This window comes from Stenella coeruleoalba (genome assembly GCF_951394435.1).
Source record: "Stenella coeruleoalba genome assembly, chromosome: 20".
Lineage (NCBI taxonomy): Eukaryota > Metazoa > Chordata > Mammalia > Artiodactyla > Delphinidae > Stenella > Stenella coeruleoalba.
Window position 1 is genome coordinate 14710844 of NC_137166.1, and position 21400 is coordinate 14732243.

Sequence of the window (21400 nt, forward strand, 5' to 3'; positions counted from 1 at the left end):
TGCTGCGGAGCACGGGCTCTAGGTGCGCAGACTTCAGTAGTTGTGGCTCATGGGCTCAGCAGTTGTGGCGCATGGGCTCAGTTGCTCTGCGGCATGTGGGATCTTCCTGGACCAGGGCTCGAACCAGTGTCACCTGCACTGGCAGGCGGATTCTTAACCACTGCGCCACCAGGGAAGTCACCCATTTAGTTTTATCATCTGTATTCAGATTATTCTAATTTTGTGTAATCTCCTGTTGATCCTTGTCCTTACTTCTAACTTCTTAGTTTCATACTCTTAGGTGTGTTTTAAGTTTTCTATCAGCCTGCTTTTGACCACTCCAACAGTAAGAGTGTCGTCAAATTAGATGGAATTCATTAGTTTCAGAGTATTACATCTGGTATCTCCCAACAGCTTCATAAACTAATGTAACTTGTCAGTGGTGCGTCATTTGCACTTTATATGAACATATTTGAGGCCAACTGAATGAATCTGATAGGATTTCAAGAGATCTATCACATCCTGAAATTAAGATTCTGTATTCACTTTAAAAGCCATTGTTCAGGGACTTCCCTGGTGGCCCAATGGTTAAGAATCCGCCTGCCAATGCAGGGGACACAGGTTCAAGCCCTCGTCCAAGAAGATCCCACATGCCCCGGAGCAACTAAGCTCATGTGCCACAACTACAGAGCCTGTGCTCTAGAGCCCGTAAGAAACAACTACTGAAGCCCGCACGCCTAGAGCCCATGCTCCACAACAAAGAGAAGCCACCACAGGGCTTCCCTGGTGGCGCAGTGGTTGAGAGTCCGCCTGCCGATGCAGGGGACATGGGTTCGTGCCCCGGTCCAGGAAGATCCCACATGCCGCGGAGCGGCTAGGTGCGTGAGCCATGGCCACTGAGCCTGCGCGTCCGGAGCCTCTGCTCCACAACGGGAGAGGCCACAACAGTGAGAGGCCCGCGTACTGAAGAAAAAAAAAAAAAAAAAGAGAGAGAAGCCACCACAATGAGAAGCCCATACACTGCAACAAAGAGTAGCCCCCGCTCACCACAACTAGAGAAAGCCCCCACGCAGCAATGAAGACCCAATGCAGCTGGAAAAAAAAGAAAAAAAATTAATTAATAAAAGCCATTCTTCAAATTCTTTCAAGGAAGCAATCAATATCTCCAAATATCTCATTTTATAATCACAAAAATTACAATTTCTACGTTTTTCAACTTTAACACATTTCTAAGAAAATTTGTGAAACAAAATTAGAATAAAAATACAGTTTTCTTTTCATTCAAATTGTATCAAACATGATATAATTTTATATGAAATATATATATAAAATTTCATTCAAATTATATCAAATGTCATTTCCCTATGTTCTTAGTTTTTGAAAACATGATTTTTAATGACTACCTTTATGGTATAAATGGATTTTTCTGGTGTCAAATTTTCTTTTTTTTAATAATTTGTTTGTTTGTTATTTTGCGGTACGCGGGCCTCTCACTGCTGTGGCCTCTCCCGTTGCGGAGCACAGCCTCCTGATGTGCAGGCTCAGCGGCCATGGCTCACGGGCCCAGCTGCTCCGCAGCACATGGGATCCTCCCAGACCAGGGCATGACCCCGCATCCCCTGAATCGGCAGGTGGACTCTCAACCACTGCGCCACCAGGGAAACCCCTAATATTTTTTTTAAAAAATACTTATTTATTTGGCTGTGCTGGGTCTTAGTTGTGGCATGCAAAATCTTCGTTGCCACGAGTGGGATCTGCAGTTGTGGCATGTGGGATCTTTTAGTAGTGGCATGCGAACTCTTAATTGTGCCATGTGGGATCTAGTTCCCTGACCAGGGATCGAACCCAGGCGTCCTGCATTGGGAGCATGGAGTCTTGGCCACTGGACCACCAGGGAAGTGCCTCTGGTGTCAAATTTTCTAAAAACAATTTTTTTTAATCAAATGTATTTTGGAAGATACTTATTTCTCCACTGACACTGTTTAAAACTTTGACAAGGGATATATGTATATGTATAGCTAATTCACTTTGTTATAAAGCAGAAACTAACACACCATTGTAAAGCAATTATACTCCAATAAAGATGTAAAAAAAAAAAACTTTGACAACACTAAATATCCCTCTTATGTCTTATAAATGTAGCCTGGCTAAATACTATTCATCTCTTTAGCGCAGCTACCCGTGCATATCTTTAACATTCTGCATTTATTACACTGCACTGCAACTGCCTATATACTTGTCTATTTCCCTAATTTGACTGCAAGTTCCTTGAGGACAGAGACTGTAACTTAATCACCACTGTTTCCCTAGCACCTACATAGTACTTGACATACAGTAGGCATTCAACATATATAAAAATGAACAAATTAATGGACTCAACAGTATTTTATATATCAGTGCTGAAAGGAGAAAAGAAAGAATTATCTTCAGAATTTAATTTATTTCATAAGCCTGTACTTTCTGGGTTGAAAATTCTTAGTCCACTATTAAGTAAATAGAACTAAGAATTAAACACATTTTAACCACAATGTCTGTGGTTACTGATACTTAACAACAGGGTACAGATCTTCCCATTCAAGTAGTAGAATCACAGCACCAGTAAGTCGGTCAACCTAAAGCAAGAGTATCCAGTAAAATAGCTGTGATGTAGTCTGACAAATGCAGAATCATGTTATGTATCTGATACGATCAAAGTTCGCGTTTGCTTACCTTGCGGGAAAAGTCTGTAGCTGGTTGTTTGCAAGATGCAAGATTCGCAGGTGCGGGTGCCCCACCAGGACGGGCACACACTGATCTGTCAGGAGGTTGTTGGTCAGGTAGAGCAGCTGCAGTGCACTCAGACTCTCCTCCCCAGTGCAAGCAGAGGGCAGAGACTCCAGACTATTTGCAGATGCATTCAAGTATCTGAGACTGACAGAACACATGCAAATCATTTCCTTTATGGCTACTGGTTACCTTCTTGTGTGGAAACCATCATGCCATCTCAGTATGTAACACTGCCTTTCCGTGCTCCCAAACTCATGACAAAAGTAATTTCCTCCAGGTAGTTTTCTCTGATTGATCCTACCCAAACAAAATTCCTTCTACTCAACTCATGTAAGCCAAGCAGAGAGGGAAGAATGCAGGCTTAGTTGTGTTCCCGGGATTCTGTGGTAGTCTAATTCTAACCCAGCTTCATGTTTTACTGTCTGCATGACCACCGAAACGATGCTGTTGAGTATCATGTGCACAAATATATGAACTGTGAGGACACCCTTTAGAAAAATGTTTGTCTGATTTTAATAGGATCATATCTATTTAGCCAATCCCCCTATAGTCCCCTAATAATGGGCATATCGGCTGTTTCCAATTGTTTGCCATCATAGACATTATAATGAGCACCTTCGAGTCCTCACCCCATTATTTCTTTAGGCCATATTCCCAGAAGCAGAATATGTGGGGTCAAAGGCTACATATATCTTTAAGATTTTTATACATATACTGCCAAAATGAGCCCCAGAAAGGCTATATCAAAGTATACTTCAGAAAGGCTATGCCACTAGAAGGATATACGATTGCATTTGCTCGCACCTTTGTCAACACTGAGTATCATAATTCATTTTAATCTTCACCAATCTAAGAAGTAAAACATGGTATGATTTAAAAAATCTGCTTAGCATGGTGTTTGGTACATACAGAACATGCTCAGCAAAAGGCAGCTAATATTATTAAACTTCTGTGTTCTTAAGTCTTCTTCAAACTGTATGATCCACATTGCGAATTAGCTTTTAAGTTGTTGAGGGAACTGTGTGTCTGTTTGTGTCTTCATATATCCCAAAAGTGCTCCGTGCAGAGTTAGTATTAAATATTATTGACAATTTGCTACAACTGCTAGGTAACTTCCTTACTAAAGATTCTAGAGCTGAACTAATTTTATTCAGACTGTCATCAGAATGAAATGCACTGTAATGCATTACTAACAAATACTTATTAATTAACAAATGTTACTGCACTACAACTTTCCAAAAAGAAAATTTCCCTCAAATGTTTTTTTAGAATTTCCAAAGATTTTATTTTTAGGAAACTCCAACCAAGCATATTACACATTAAGAGATGTATTAACTGACAGAGAACAAGCCAGACACTTGAGGGCTAAATGCTTTTTGTGTGCCTCCTGCCGCCTAGTTAAATTACCACTGTTTCTCTCTGCTTTCTCCACGTCAGAATTGAAGAAAAATACTGCCTTCTCCATATTACAGAAAACTATAATTAAAAACCAATTTTCATTTAATGGTGACATACGTGTTAAATAAACCTGATTACAGGTATTAAAATAGGAAGACATACTATCTGTTAATTTACAATGAGAAAATAAATAATACTTTTGGAACAACATAACTTTAAATGCACAGTTTTCAAAGTAGGGAGTAAAAAAGCCCTGCAAATAAAGAATATAACTTAGTGATAGCTTAGCAAAGCTAGAAGCAAAAACTAAATTAACTTCAGTGGTATGCCCGTTTCTCCTAATACAAAAGCTGAAAAGTACCCAAAGAAGCTGTAACAGAATGCTGAAACCTCTATTTGAAGATCAAAGAGGCTTTCTGGGATGAAAGCCTGAACCTTCCTAAGCTCTTTAAATCTGTTTACAACACTGTAACTTCCTAAGTACTTGATGGTTATTTCACCTTTTGAGTTGAAGATTCCTGCCTCATAAGGCAGTGTCATGGGGCTTCCCTGGTGGCGCAGTGGTTGAGAATCCCCCTGCCAATGCAGGGGACACGGGTTCGAGCCCTGGTCTGGGAAGATCCCACATGCCATGGAGCAACAAAACCCGTGTGCCATAACTACTGAGCCTGTGCTCTAGAGCCTGTGAGTCACAACTACTGAGCCCGTGTGCCACAACTACTGAAGCCTGCGCGCCTAGAGCCTGTGCTCCACAACAAGAGAAGCCACTGCAGTAAGAAGCCCGTGCAGTGCAACGAAGAGTAGCCCCCGCTCGCCACAACTAGAGAAAGACTGCATGTAGCAATGAAGACCCAACACAGCCACAACTAAATAAATAAATTTATATAAAAAAAAGACAGTGTCATATTTTATTCCATACAAATTGCAAGTAAGTCTTCACCCATAGCTGGATTATGAGATAAACACTCTGTAAAGATGCTTCCAAATGTTACTCCAATAACAAGTCCAGGCAATTTGCTTAGCCAATGATTCTGCTCTTCCAAATAAAATCTACAGTACTTACTTTAAGGCCTTAGAGAAGAGGGTATCTGGCAGCCTGGTGAGCAAGTTATGCTGAATATCCAACACCTCGAGAGGGATGTGCTCCACCAGTGCTGGAAGGTTCTGCACGTGATTGTGTCCCACCATTAGTTTTCTAAGACTCAAGCTACTAAGGATTCTAGGGGGATAGAGCACAAAGAAACAACAACAAAAAACAGACTTAAATCTCTCTTCCTGAGTCTTCCCTTGGCTATTTAACTAAAATCAGTAAACTAATAGAATTGTGTTCTTCTAGACAGTATAATCACTGACAGGTGCCTGGGCCAAGAAAGCAGCCACAACCATATGTTTACCCACCACCCACCAGGAAGTCATTCAGGTCATTCTGGGAAAAGGTGAATTAATGAAAGCACACAGCCCAGAACACATCTAAACAAAGAAAGCAATTTGTGTAATAAATCAATTTAGATTTTAGGTCTAGACAGATAGCACCAAAAATTCAGTGAATTTATTATTATTAATATAATTGATTATAATAAGCTAACAACAAAATTTATTATAACAAACACTACTCCTTATTCAATTCTTAAAATGTGCCAGGACATTTAACTATTAGGTCCAGAAGGGTTAAGTGACTTTGATTTGCCAAAGATCTCACATCAAATGTAGTGAATGATATAGTCAGGATTTGGATTAAAGTCTGACTCCAAAGCTGTGTTCATACCTACTATGCTACAAACCCTCTAATTTACTTTTAAAGACTCCACTAAGTAATAACCTCACATTTCACATCTTGGTACTTTTTAATATACCCCCCCACACCTCCCAACACCTTTATCTTTCCCCTCCACATACAGAAATCCTACCATCTTATAAAGGTCAATTCAAACAGGCATTCTCCATGAAGCATTCTCTAATTATCCAAAGTTCTGAATTTCTAAAACATTTTATTTATATAGTGTAGTGACCAAGGGTGAGGCTTTGGAGTAAGAATGACTACTCCATTCAAATGCCAGCTCCTATCACTTCCTAGTTAAGTGCCATGTTGGACAAATTACCTATCCGCTCTAAGCCTTAGTTTCGTTATTTGTAAGAGGAGGATAACAGCACTTATAAAATAAGGTTGATACAGGATTAAATAAGATAATGAAAGTGAAGGTCTTAGAACATTGCCCAGTTCATAATAAATCATCCAATACAAATGTTCTATTATCACTATCATGTCACCGACCTATGCCAGCAACTCTTGTTACATTTTATCAGTTATCTCTGCACAAGTCACCCCAACTATCTGTTTACTAAGTTCCTTGCAGGCCAAGACTATGCCTTAGGCGTTACTGTATTCCTTACGGCACTCACGCTGCCCTGCACTTAGCAGATACTCAATATTTACTGAACAAATGAATCTAAGTACCCTTGAAAGGCAACCCAAATATAGGAAAATTAATTAAATACACACATAATATATACGTTAACACATGCATACCTCATAGGAATCTCTGTCAGGAGATTATAGCTCACATCTAATATTTCTATCTTCTTTGCTTCACAGGCCCAGTCAGGGACACACTCAAGCAGGTTTCTGCAGAAAATAAATAATTAAAAGGCATCATTTAAGATGATGAGTGGAACTCATTCCATTTCACTAGTCTGTAATGTACCGTTAATGGTCCCCTGAGCTCTCTGAGGGCAGAAGCACTATCCCCAAGGCATCCCTGATGCACTGCCTGGAATACAGTAGGTGCTCAATGAATGTCGCTGATAGAAACGTGGAGAGAGACAAGCACACATACATACCTGACACTGGATCAAGCGTGCTGTGGGCTCAATGAAGATACAAAAGCCTTCGGTATAGAAAAGCACATAGGTGGTGGGGTGGGTGGGGATGGGATGGGGAGGAAAGCCTTAAAGGAAGAAGAGGCATTTTAAACAAATCTTCAAAGATGAGTAGGATTTCCTCAAGCAATGATGCGGGGAGAAGAGAAGCAAATTCTGGGAAAAAATGAACGAAATGAATAAAAGTGAGGAAGTAAGGACAAAAGATAACTAGTGGGGGAAAAGTTCCGGATCATTTAGAATGTGAATTCAAATATTTACTAGCGCACTGGGCAGATATTCAGTCACAGGAATTTATTTTCGGATGTTACTTAGCTTTCCCAAGCCTCAGAGTACCTACTGATCGATGGATCAACACGATGAGGCAGAATGAAATAAGTGCTGTAAGAGAAAAGCAGATGCTGCTCTGACTGCTTAGTGAAGGAAGCACTTCAAGGCAAGCTCCCTAAGAAATATGACATCCGGGGTAGAATTTGAAGAATGCTGTACACACCGGAGGTGTGGTGGACATTCCAAGCAAGAGGTGACAACATGAGCTAGAGCACAGAGGCAAGAAAAGAATAATAAGCAGTTTGGTGATGCTGGAACAGCCAATACAGAGCACAGAGTGGGAAGAAACAAGGCTAGAAATATCTGATCATGTCTAGGAGGTTGTGACTTTATCCTGCAGACGTAGGGGGATCGCTGAAGGGTTGGTGAGCAGTTTTGCACTTTTAAGAGCTCACTCTGTGCATACACGGAGGTCTGGTTGAGGTGGTGATATTAGTAAAAGGAAGCGTAATCAGGAAGCTGTTATAACGAGAATTCCAGACAGGGAATGATGAGGGCCTCAATGAGTAGTAACACACCTGGAAGGGAGGGGAGGGGCGCCAGAAACATGTAGGAGACAAAAATCAAAATGACTTGGAGATGGATTAGACATGTGAGTGGAGCAGAGGGAAGAATCAAACTGATATTTAGGCTTTAGCCTAGATGACCAGAGAGGAAATCCTATCCAGAGAAAGGACTGATAAGCTCCAAATGAGGCTGGGAATCATGAATTTCAGTGGTGTCCATCTGGATCTGATTGTCTTATGATAATGCCAAAAGCCAAAACAGAAAACAAGTTAAAGTGCGGGTGGAGGGGTGGATAATAAATTTAATTTTGCATATATTTGAGGTACTTGGAGAAGTACAGGTTGAAACATCTGTTATGAAATTGGATATACAGGTCTGAGGCTGAAGGAAGGAGGTCTGGACTAGTGATCTGGGTGATGCTGACATTGAAGTGTAGTGAAATCCTGGGAGTAAATGAGATCATGTCAAATGAGAAGTGCAGTGGGCCAAAGAGAGACCCTGGGATAACTGACCTTTAAAGGGCTAGCTAAGAAAGAGGAGTTAAGGAAGAGACAGAAGAAATGGTTAGAGCAGCATGAAAAAAAATCACACTGTCTCAACCAGCCAAGGAAACAGCACATTTGAAGAAAAGAAAACAAGATGAACAGTATCAATACAGAATAGTTCCACAAGAGGAGATCTAAAGCCAGTTGTGGTGGGGTGAACAAAGGGGAACAGGAAATTGAGCCAAGAAATGCAAATTGAGAAATTTGGACAAAAAGGGATGAGAGGGATAAGGGAACAGACAATAACTAGAGGGGTTGCAAGATAAAGGGAACATTTTTTGTTTGTTAAGACAGGAGCTATGAGTGTGCGTAGAGACCAAGGAAAAGAAAAACACCAGGGCTTCCCTGGTGGCTCAGTGGTTGAGAGTCCGCCTGCCGATGCAGGGGACATGGGTTCGTGCCCCGGTCCGGGAAGATCCCACATGCCGCGGAGCGGCTGGGCCCATAAGCCATGGCCGCTGAGTCTGCGCTTCCGGAGCCTGTGCTCCGCAACGGGAGAGGCCACGGCAGTGAGAGGCCCACGTACTGCAAAAAAAAAAAAAGAAAAAAAAAGAAAAGCACCGAACACGCGTGAGAGGAGGAGGAGGAGGAGGATGACTAACAGAGCAAGGTCCAGAGCAGTGGGAGTGCACGGGATCAAAGGCACAGATGGCTGGACTGGCCTTGAACAGAGGAAAGAAGCAGAGGACGGATATGAATCTACATGAATTTACACAAGGGGGTAGGAAGCTGAGAGAGATCACCCATGATGACCTCTATTTTCCCAGTCAAGTGGGAAACTGAGCCCTGGAGCCAAGGAGATGAGGGGCAGTGGGGCTGAGAGAAGCCAAGCAATTTGGAACAGATGTCAGGACACTCGAAGGAGCTGACGGCAGAAGAGACTCCAGATGAGGCTGGAAACTAAATACATGATCTTCTTCAGTAATGATCAAGCTCAGTGGGGAAGGTCAATCTTAGTCTTGATCCATGTTGGGGTTTTGATGGGAAGATATGACAGAAAGAAATGGATGGAAGGGAATCTAGAACAACAGCTTAATAATAATGATGATAAAGTTAACAACAACAAAAAGAAACCTGGCTATCACAGCTAATATTTCTTGAGAGACTTATTTTATGCCAGGCACTATGCTACATATTTTGCGTTTACTGTCTCCTTTAATCTTTTTTTTTTTTTTTTTTTTTTGCAGTACGCGGGCCTCTCACTGTTGTGGCCTCTCCCGTTGCAGAGCACAGGCTCCGGACGCACAGACTCAGCGGCCATGGCTCACGGGCCCAGCCACTCCGCGGCATGTGGGATCTTCCCAGACCAGGGCACGAACCCCTGTCCCCTGCTTCGGCAGGCGGACTCTCAACCACTGCGCCACCAGGGAAGCCCTCCTTTAATCTTTATGAAAACCCTGAGCATATAGGACTCTGTCCACTGCCCCTTGTACCTGCTTCTAGCACTCTATACTCACAGCACTTACGATGCTGCCCTCTTACTGCTTATTTGATGGTCAAACTCTCCACTAGACTGTAAAACTCAGCCAGTGACTCCTGAATGCCTAACACAGTATTAAAAATGAATGAAGGAAAGAAAGCAAACTTCATTTACATTTGTTCTTGACCACAAACAGAAGAAATAAAATCCTGAATATAATTAATATCTCTCTGAAAATCAGATTAACATGGGTCACAAGAGTATCAAAAAAATAAGAGAACAACATTTTAAGTCACTAAAAACCAAGAATTATCTGATTCCAATTGGAAAAAGAAAATCACTGCCATGGAGAGGAAAGAGATCTTTGTTTACAACTCATGCTAAATCCACAAACTTTAACAACGAGTAATTCAGAGGCACCTTCCTGTTTCAAGAGGACCTTCCTTTATCTAAATAGCATGGCCATTAAACTTATTCCTTCACTCAACCTTTGCTCTTCTCCTGGTTATCCAAATATTTCAATGTATTAGCATTTCTTGTACCTCAAAACTGTTCAAGTGCCCACAGACATCTCTTAAATACAGGAATCAAGCAAGCGCCACCCTCATGAGACACACTCACCGGGAGAGTTCTAGAGAAGTGAGCAGACTGGGTACTGGATAGACATTCACTGCTGTCAGCCCTAATCAGAAAACAGATTGGTGTTAGTGACGTTCTCCAAAGAAGAATGTAACTGAGAGTAAACAAGGGGGAAAGCTAATGAAAATTGATGTCACCTACTGACATGAACTAAAGATGAAAACCAGTGGGTATCGCAAAGCACTGAGCTGATCTCCCTGTGCTACACTGCTGCTTCCCACTAGCTACTTTTAATTAATTAATTAATTTATTTTTGGCTGTGTTGGTTCTTCGTTGCTGCACTCAGGCTTTCTCTGGTTGTGGCGAGCGGGGGCTACTCTTCATTGTGGTGTGTGGGCTTCTTATTGAGGTGGCTTCTCTTGTTGCAGAGCACGGGCTCTAGGTGCACGGGCTTCAGTAGTTGTGGCACGTGGGCTCAGTAGTTGTGGCTCGTGGGCTGTAGAGTGCAGGCTCAGTAGTTGTGGCACACGGGCTTAGTTGCTCCGCAGCATGTGGGATCTTCCCGGACCAGGGCTCAAACCCATGTCCCCTTCATTGGCAGGTGGATTCTTAACCACTGGGCCACCAGGGAAGCCCATTCCACTAGCTACTTTACATTCGGTAGTGTATATATGTTGATGCTACTCTCACTTCGTCCCAGCTCAAGAGGAAGGGGATCCGGGGACGTGTGTATGCATGTGGCTGATTCACTTTGGTGTACAACAGAAACTAACACAGTATTGTAAAGCAATTATACTCCAATAAAGATCTATTAAAATTAAAAATTTAAAAACAACAGTGGGTAACTCACATTGACTAACTTTATTTAACTGCTTGATCCCCATTTGAAAACCAAATACGACAACTAATTGGAGGATTTTGGGTACTGCAACGGAGTCACACTGGATCAGGCAGCTGTTAAATGTTAATAATAATTGCTTAGCTTATTAACCTTAAAAATGAATAACTGAATTTTCCCTGGCAACGTTTTTTTTTTTTTGCGGTACACGGGCCTCTCACTGTTGTGGCCTCTCCCTTTGCGCAGCACAGGCTCCAGACGCGCAGGCTCAGCAGCCATGGCTCACGGGCCCAGCCGTTCCGCGGCATTTGGGATCTTCCCGGACCGGGGCACGAACCCGTGTCCCCTGCATTGGCAGGCGGACTCTCAAGCACTGCGCCACCAGGGAAGCCCAACATCTTAATTTTTAATTAAAGCAAAACAAATAAAGAAAACTACAGTAACCTTAAATGTATAGATCAATGAATTTTTACAAAAGAACACACTGGTATAACCAGTAGGCAGATCAACAAACAGAGCAGTACCAGCTGCCCGGAAACTTCTCCTCATCCCCCCTCCCTCTAGTCACTACCCCACATACAGATTACTTTTACCTATTTATATAAATATACACATCATTATATATAATTTTTTTGTCTGGCTTCATCACTGAACATTGTGCTTGTGAGATATTTGTTCATATTAGTGAATATGGTTGTAGTTCATCCATTCTCATGGCTGTATAGAATTTTTCCTGGGAATATACCACAATTTATTTACCCATTGTAGAGTTGATGGGCATTTTAAGTCTTGTCTAGCTGGGGGTTACTATGAATAGTGCCTCTGTGAACATTTTGTCCACGTCTTTTGTGGACTAACATAAGCATTTATGTTGAATACAAGCTTAGGAGAGGAACTGCTGAGTGAGGTGGGTGCATATGTGTGACTTCAGGAGATACTACCATGCAGTTTTCCAAAGTGGTTGCCCAACAACGGGCACTGGTATTTTCAGCCTTTTTTATTCTCGTCATTCTGGGAGGTGTGCAGTAGTGTCACACTGAGGTTCCAGTTTGCATATCCCTGATGACCCTGGTGTGATGGCACTTCCTATGCTAGCTGGCCATTTGGAAAAATGCTTTTGTGAAGCTGAAAGCTGAGTTCTTTACTTTTGAGGTGTCAAAACTTCAAGTGTTGATGTGAATTCTTCCAGGTTGTACAATTTAAGGATTCTGTGAACAGAACAAGCCCCATTAACAGTACTGTGACAGAATCTACTAAGAAGGCCTACATGTATGTCAATGGGTCTTCTCCCAGAGGGCCAGTCATTCAGAGTCTCTAGATACTTTAAGAATACACATTAGGCCTGACAACAAGTATTTCCAGGACAAAAGAACTACTACCATCTCACAACATGTATAAACAGCACGACTCAACAACAGCCCTAACAATTAATCTAAGCTACAATTTGAAGCTTCTATAACATGATAAAAGGCAATGAAAAGAGAAGTCTTAACTCTCTTTTATCGTAATAATATATTTTAGCGATACAGAAAAGGGAATAAGGCAATGAAGATTCTTTCACCCATCACCTAGCTTTTAACAAATCGTGACATTCTGCCTTATATGCTTCAGCCTTTTTAAGAATTAAAACGCTGCACATACCAAGAGGCAAACACCATCCGGAATATGATTTTTATCATTCCCATGGATTCTTTCATACTGTCATGGCATACTTAGAGCTAAGCAGACAACATTTTTATGTGTTTTAAAATTTTATATAACTATCATAGTGTACTCAACCACTGACTCCTGAATACCTAACATAGTGTTAAAAATAAGAAAGCAAACCTCATTTATGTTTATTCTTGACCACCAGTCAAAGTAATAAAATCCTGAATATAATTAATCTCTCCAAAAATCAGACCAATATGGGTCACAAGAGTATCAAAAAGGGGAACAAAATTTTAAAAAGTCAGAAAAACCAAGAATTATCTGATTACAATTGGCCAAAAAGAAATAACACCATGGAGGGGTAACAGATCTTGGTATCTCATTCTAAATCCATAGGCTTTTATTTTTTTGTTTTTGTTTTTTTAATAAATGTATTTATTTATTTATTTTTGGCTGCATTGGGTCTTCATTGTTGTATGTGGGCTTTCTCTAGTTGCGGCGAGCGGGGGGCTGTTCTTCGCTGTGGTGTGCGAGCTTCTCACTGTGGTGGCTTCTCTTTGTTGTGGAGTTCAGACTCTAGGTGCACAGGCTTCAGTAGTTGTGGCACGTGGGCTCAGCAGTTGTGGCTCGTGGGCTCTAGAGCTCAGGCTCAGTAGTTGTGGCACACAGGCTTAGTTGCTCCATGGCATGTGGATTCTTAACCACTGCACCACCAGGGAAGTCCAATCCACAGGCTTTTAGAATGAGTAATTCATAGGTACCTTTCTGTTTCAAGAGGACCATTCTTTTCACTGCTGGATATCAAAATATGCACTTTCTTTTTTTGCTCAAAAGATTTCTGAGATTTATCCATACTAATACACAAAGCTCTAGTTCATTCATTTCCATTGCTGTGCAATATTCTATTATATAAATTTATCATTGCTTTGTTTACCCATTTTCCTATTTATAGTCATATTTTTAGTTTTTTTCACTATAACATACAATGCTGTGATAAACATTCTAGGACACATCTCCTATGTGAGTGTCTGGGAGATATTCCAAGCAGGGAAGCTGCTAGAACACGGGCTCTGTGTATCTTACTTCTCTGACACCATCATGCTGCTCTCCATGTTGGCTTTACCAACTCCCCCTGGCAGCGTTTGAGAGGTACTGCTTCTCCACATCTTCAGTAAGCACTTAGTGTTATTATTTTTATTTGATGAGTATAAAATGGTATTATCTAAATTTGCATTTCTTTGACTGATACTTAGTGAAATTAAACATCTTTTCCTTTACTTCTTTAAACACAGAAAAAGTAGTTACAGTTGACCCTTGAACAACGTGGGGGTTATGGGCACTGACCCTCTGTGCAGTTGAAAATCCGCATATAACTTTATATATATATATATATGTAAATACTACAACACTACACAATCCGTGGTTGGTTGAATCTACAGATACGGAATCACGGATACAGAGGGCTAACTGTAAAGTTATACTCCCACTTTTGACTGTTTAGAGGATTGGTGCCTCTAAACCCTGCATTATTCAAGGGTCAAATGTATTTACTATTGAAAAAAATCCATGTTTAAGTGGACCTGTGCAGGGAATCCCCTGGCTGTCCAGTGGTTAGGACTTAGTGCTTTCACTGCTGTGGCCCGGGTTCAATCCGTGGTTGGGGAACGAAGACCTTGCAAGCCACACAGTGTGGCCAAAACAAAACAAAACAAACAAAGCAAAAAAAACTGTGCAGCTCAAACCCATGTTGTTCAAGGGTCAACTGTATAATTTCTTTGGTAAAGAAGAACTCTCTATAAACAGAATGGCCTCAACAAATATGTGGCCTTTTACATTGAAAAATATTCCTGGGGCAAACAAATCACTATTGAAATGAAGGGCTTCTCATTCTGGAACTGAGGCAGCACAAGGTTTTAGACTAGAGATTGGCAAACTTTTTCTGTAAAGGGCTAAATATTTAGTAATATTTTGGCCTTTGTGGGCCACGTGGTCTCTCTTAAAACTACTCAATTTTGCCACTGTAGCATGAGAGTGGTTAATATGTAGACAAATGAATGTGGGTGTGTGCCCATCAAACTTTATTCACTTAAATTTGAATTTCATATAACTTTCCCATGTCAAAATTATTCTTCCTTTGATTTTTTTAAAATCCAACCATTAAAAAATGTAAAAACCCATTCCACGTGAGCCATACAAAAACAGATGGTAGGCCAGATTTAGCCCCTGGGCTGTAGCTGGACAACCCTTGTTTTAGACCATCACTGATATTCTCTTTTGAACATGCTTGCCCACCCTCCTGACTTCCTGTCATTTTGCAGAATGCCTCTTATTATTATGTTCACTTAGTGAATCTCAAATTGTCCTGCAATGTCTTTTTATGCATATCTCAACCACTGAAGTGTTGACGGCAAACTTAAAGCTAGGTCTCAGTGAACCTCAAACTCCGCTTCGCAGAGTATCTGAGGAACACCCCAGATGCCATCGTTCTTGGAAAGCTTGGACAAGAGCTACAAGAGGAAATACAGGAGACTGGGTAGAGAACTCACTGTTCGAATTGGCGTAGAGAGTTCGAAGGGAGAAGCCACTGAGCGTCAGCTCCCTCAGCTGGTTCCGCTCACAATGCAGCTGCTCCAAGTTGCACAAGGAGCTAAGATCTAAGTCAGTCAGCTGATTGTCCCGCAGATCCATGTGGGTGATGTACTTATTTCCCTCCAGATTCTCAATGACCATGGTTTTCAGATGGTTCATTCTTAATATTCAGAAATAAGAAAATCATTAGAAATAAATTTTACTAAATGTGCTGACCAAAAGAAAAATAGAAGTATGATCCTTTTTTCTCTTTCCTAAACAGCATAAGAATTTCACTACTTGCCTCATTTTGCAAGGTACTAAGTAAATAACCACAGATAGCTGTACCTCGAGTTCTTTGTTTATAAACTAAGTTAGAGACGATCCAGATTGGCAAATACATGTACAAATTAAATAAAGAGAAAGGAAAGGGGACCATGCCCACAAACAGTTTAAAACTTGCACCCAAATACCAAGTACATTAGGTAGGGATGAAGGAATAGGACAAAGGAACAAGATGATGAAGATAACTTGTCGGGTTAGGAGTAGCAAGGCATTCACCGAGTAAGTACTGGGTAAGATCAAGAGGAAGCAGTCATACTTCCTCTCACTGCTCTGCCTACTCTCTCTAGTGCTAAGATTCCCATCACCTCAATTAATGAAGAGGAAAATACTCTGTATCAATATGGAATAGTTCAAGGGCAAATTACAGAAAATGACTTCTTTGTTCTCTTCTATATAAGTATCTGATTTAATGCATGCAGGCCTGTTCATTTTCCTGCATTTCAATAAATTTTTCTGTTACTATGTCTTTATAAGGGACATCGATGACTTAGTGTAAATGACAGAACATCCAGTATGTGTGTTTTACTAGCTTCCTTTAGGAAAAGATTATAAATAAATAATATATTTAAAAAGGAAATAAAACTCTTATTAAAAATTGTTAGTAGTAAAACTGTTAACATTTTAATTATAATACAATAGATATCAAGAAGCAACCCAATGATTCAATAGAAAAATGGTCAAGTTTATGGAAAAATACAAACTACCAATAAGTATACAAAAAGACACTCAACTCACTCACCATAAATGCTGATTAAAACAATGAAATACTATTTTCTACCTACTACATTGACAACAAGGAAAAAGACTGCTAAAATCCAACAAAGACTGCTAAAATCTAATGTGATAAGAATGTGATGAAATCGGAGTTCTCATAAAACATTGCTGGGAGGGTAAGTCAGAACAACCTTTGTCTCTACCACATGGTACACCTACCTCATTCATAATCTCTCTGCCATTGAGTGAAAAATGAAGCTTAACTACAGCTTTGAAAACATACAGTGTTCTAAAATCCTAATGTTTTAAAAAGTCTTCATTAAAAGAAAATGTAAACGTCCATTACAGGTCAGGCGAAAGGAAGGCACGGTGAAGAATGACCTCACCTCAAATCCACATGTTTGACGTGGCTCATACAGTTCAGCACCTCCAGGTTCAGCACTTCCAGTTGGTTTCCTGCCATAACCACTTTATCTAACATAGTGAGTTTCTCATAAACCTTGGGAATTTGACTAAAGTTGTTGAAGGAAATACCCAGGGAGGAAAGCTGTTGCAGATTTCCCAATTCTTCAGGTAAAGTAGTCAGAAAGTTGCCATCAAGACAGAGGGTTTGAAGACTGCAGGAAGAAAACAAAACTTGATGAAAAGTTTTAACTGGAATGGATAGAACTAGAATTATGGATTTTGACTTGTCATTAACTTATTATGAATCCAATAATGATAAAATGCCCTAGGTCTATCTAAATAGTCTTACTAAGATAACTGAAATACAGATGGTCCCTCTAACATCAAGGGTAATCAGAGCCTCTGCTGTTAAAACTGAGGGACTAGTTACTTCTGCAGGCAAGTAGCTGCTGCTGACCAGAATCCTCATAATTACATGATTTATTTCACTGCAAGAGCTCATGGAACTACCTTCATTCCAAACGCCAGACAAGTTCCTTACGCTGCAAACACAGGAAAAGACAAATCTAGTAAAAGTCAGATACTTACTTCAGCAGATTGCCAATCTGACTCGGCAGGTCGTGGAATCCATTACAGGAAAGGTTGAGCTCGGTCAGGGTAGAAATTTCACATAACAATACAGGAAATGACCCAAGCTTATTATGGGACAAGTTCAGGCCTTTAAGCTGAGAAAATCTAAAAAGCAAAGGCATATTATACTACTGAATGAAAAAGTAATCTATTTTAAATGTCCATCAAAGAATTTGTTCTGCAAATATTTACTGAGCACTCAGTATGTGCCGAACATTATGTGTGGCATAGACACTAAGATAACTAATACCCAGTGCAAGCTGTTGAGAAAACCAGGTCTGGTGCGACAGGAGTTGTTCTCTCTTCTCCTTAAAAATGCAGAAAATCTTGAAAAGCTCACATTGGTACAATTATCTTCTATCAAAGTGAATCAATCATTATTGATATGCTTCAAATGTTTTCCTTTATTAAATTTCTACGTGCGATATACGAAAGCCTTAACAATAATTAATCAACCCATGGACACAGGAATAGCTAACAAACCTTCAGATCAAATCCCATTATAAGTAATTTCTTTTTTTGTACTGAAACTATGCTGGCTCAAAAGTCACTTGAAATGAATGGGCCAGTTAGAGCTTAAAAATATGTTGGTGATACTGAGTTTTACTGTAATGTGATGATATACAACATGAACTAATTTTTAATGCTTCAGTTTTTTTTGGTAGAAGTATCTATATAATGTCTCACTGAGAGGTAGTATCATCATAAATTGGATCCACAGGAGTCACTCCTGTAATTCTACTTAGAAGTATTATACTTCATTACTATACTATTACAAGACGGTAAGGCTGAGGTGGTGTCCTCCACGATGATGAACTGTATCATCTGCTTCTAGATTTGAATCCTTGGTACCTCTCTCTAATGTTCCTCTTCCAAAATTTCAGCTTGAGTACTGATTGTTCCTTCGGCTTGGCACCTTGACTTCCAAATTGCTAATCCAGCCCTCAAACTAGATTAACCCTCTTTTCATAGAAACAGAAGGAAATACTAGAAACCCACTTCCTTAAAATTATAGCTTGTTTTTATTTTTAAATATCAATATTATTAAAATAATTATTTCATTACTAAATATAGGCTTATATTTGAAAACCTTTGCAAAACATTTCAGACGAGGTAAAAATCATGCTTTCTGAAAATTATTCTAGAAATATTAGTTACTAAGTATATAAAATATGTCATTTCAATGTGCATTTATCTTTTTAATCACCATATAATTTGAATGCTTTAATTTCCAATTTCTCTCCTCCCCACAAGAAGCCCAGACAATTACTTACACCATATATTTATTCACTTCCGTCCATTTTTAAAGGGAGGAAGGAGATGAAATGGGTGGAGGGTGGAAATGGGGAATATATTCTAACAAAGGAGATGGGAAAATATATGGGTCATTGCCCCTTAGGACTGAAATGGTTCCTTTATTAGAAGAGAGAGGTTTCATAGCTGACAAAAGACTTCAGAGTTGGCAGTAGCAGGTGCAAAGGAAAGATAAAAGCCCTAACCTTGGAGTGGAATTCTTGAAATCTGGCCTATTTCCTTTAAGTTAGTTAAGTTTGAAACTTCTGATTCAAAAACTTCCCATATACAGAATCTCTCGATTTACCCTAGAGGCAGATCACGCATTGCTGTCAATGACATATAGAAAAGGATTATCCAAACCAAGGGCAGCTCAATGTAACAGAAACTGTGCATCTACCTTCTCTTGTACAGAGGGGAAAAGGGGAGTGGGAAAACTGTGAATAACATTTCTTACTTCCTCTTCAAAACGGAGGGGAAGTTTTCAAATATATATATGATGGTAAACATGCTCGCTTATAGGTACTGATTACGATTCAGTTTTAGTAAGCTAGTCTGGAAACCTATGCCCCACATACTTGTAGAAAGTGTCAAGGCCCCCTGGTCTTTCTAATTGCATGAAGTTGTGTCGCAAGTTGAGGTAGGTGATATCTTGACTGTAGAAGAGATGCTCAGGAACCTCCTCAAGGCTGTGACACGAGAGGTCCACGGTACTGATACGCTGGGACACCACCTGGACAAGGTCAAAGAGAAGAGCCATCTGAGCCAGTCCCAAATGTTTCCCACCCAGCAGAGGACGGGACGGCATTGACACAAAAAGGCACCGATTAAAAAGATGGGAGGGACTTCCCTGGTGGCGCAGTGGTTAAGAATCCGCCTGCCAATGCAGGGGATACGGGTTCAAGCCCTGGTCCGGGAAGAAGCCCTTAGACCACATAACAACTAAGCCCCGTGCACCACAACTGCTGAGCCTGCACTCTAGAGCCAGCGAGCCATAACTACCGAGTCTGTGTGCCACAATTACTAAAGCCCGCGTGCCTAGAGCCTGTGCTCCACAACAAGAGAAGCCACTGCAACGAGAAGCCTGCACACTGCAATGAAGAGTAGCCCTCGGTCGCCCACACACAGCAACGAAGACCCATCGCAGCCAAAAATAAATAAATAAATAAATTTATTTATTTATTAAAAAAAGTAAGATGGGAAAGAAAAGAAAGGTCATGAGATCCGATTATTCATTTATAAGAACCAGTTAATTTTTACTTTTTCCTAAAACCGTAAGATGCTTGAAAAACAGAAAGGTATAAGCTGTAAAGTGTCTACAAGTAAAAGGTAAAAAAAAAAATACAAATCATAAAGATGGAAAGTTAACAGTTCATGCAGGAAGTTAAGATGATTCAAAGTAACTGTACAAAACTTTAGGAGGGAGTGTGATACTGAAAGACACAGCCTTTTGCAGCCACACAAGCCCTGTTCCTTACTTGTGCAATTTCTTCATCTGTCACGAGGAAAATTAAATAACCAAGCACACAGCACCACTGCTTAGCATGCAAAAGGTGCTCAAAAAATATCAATTTCTCTTTACAAGGGCAGAAGAATGAAATAGCTATTTAAAATTGAAACTAGTTTTATTCAGAGATTTTATACCACCACAAGTACAGAAAATCCAATAAAGCCAAAACAAGATTTATATTACTATAATAGTAGGCTAATACAACATGGACTGTGAAAATGGGTCTAAAACAAACAATCACTGCAAAAGTCATTCATGTTTTGATGGCATGTCATTATACTGAAACAATCCTTCATGAAGCTATTTAGCTCCATAAAGAAAAATGTGTTTAAATTCTGAAAAGATGGCTAGGAGAACAAGAGAATTTGGAAAATGAAATACAATTTTAGAGCACTTCATCTTTAAAGGCTAGGAAAGCAGAAATTATGCTAAAAAGCCAATTATCCTCAGCATACAGGAATAATGGTTTGTGACAGGATCACAGGCCATGTCCCATCAATAAGTTCAAATTTAAATGGTTCATCAAAGCTGTGCTAAACACATACAGATACACTAGGCTGAGTTAGGGAACAGCTCCATCTGTCATTGACCACTATGGTCGAGGGAGAGTCATTTGAATTTCATTGTGTCTCAAATCCTTCAAGGCCCTACCTTTTTCACAGAGATGGTATAAAGGTAAATGCACCTGAAAACACTTTTGTAAGCATTCTGTACTATGCAAATATAAATAATAAGTTAAGGATCTGGGAGAATTCCATTTCATTCACTATGTACTCAGAAAGGCCTAGAGTGATGTGCGTAAGAATTATAATTTGATCTCTTGGGAGTAAGTTCAGTTTCAAAATATACTTCTGTTGGGTTTCTCTGCTCTTATCTCCACATCAGGAGGTCTGACAGCTTATCACCTTGGATGATTGCCGCTGCCATCTCTGGTACTCAGCCAAAGTCTCAAAGCTGACGTGATAGGTCTGAGCTTGGGCTCCAGCTGAGCTGAATGCAAGGCAGTACTGACGTCGCTTCACTTCTTCTACCTGAAGAAGAGAAGG

The 21400-nt window shown here is 40.3% G+C and overlaps 1 protein-coding gene across 10 annotated transcripts in view; it reads right to left on the reverse strand.

Moving 5' to 3' along the window:
* The window catches only part of PHLPP2 (PH domain and leucine rich repeat protein phosphatase 2), a 72760-nt gene that overhangs the window by 13758 nt on the left and 37602 nt on the right, over positions 1–21400 (reverse strand). For 8 of the 10 annotated variants that reach the window (XM_079908286.1, XM_079908284.1, XM_079908288.1 and 5 more), the window contains 9 exons: positions 21260–21385; positions 19423–19577; positions 17510–17656; positions 16903–17133; positions 15436–15638; positions 10444–10504; positions 6671–6766; positions 5207–5362; positions 2689–2889 (listed from right to left, as the gene is read on the reverse strand). In XM_079908286.1, coding sequence (XP_079764412.1) covers positions 2689–2889; positions 5207–5362; positions 6671–6766; positions 10444–10504; positions 15436–15638; positions 16903–17133; positions 17510–17656; positions 19423–19577; positions 21260–21385 — 1376 coding nt within the window. The remainder of the gene's footprint in view (positions 1–2688; positions 2890–5206; positions 5363–6670; positions 6767–10443; positions 10505–15435; positions 15639–16902; positions 17134–17509; positions 17657–19422; positions 19578–21259; positions 21386–21400) is intronic. The other 2 variants (XM_079908291.1, XM_079908290.1) reach the window with 1 other exon arrangement.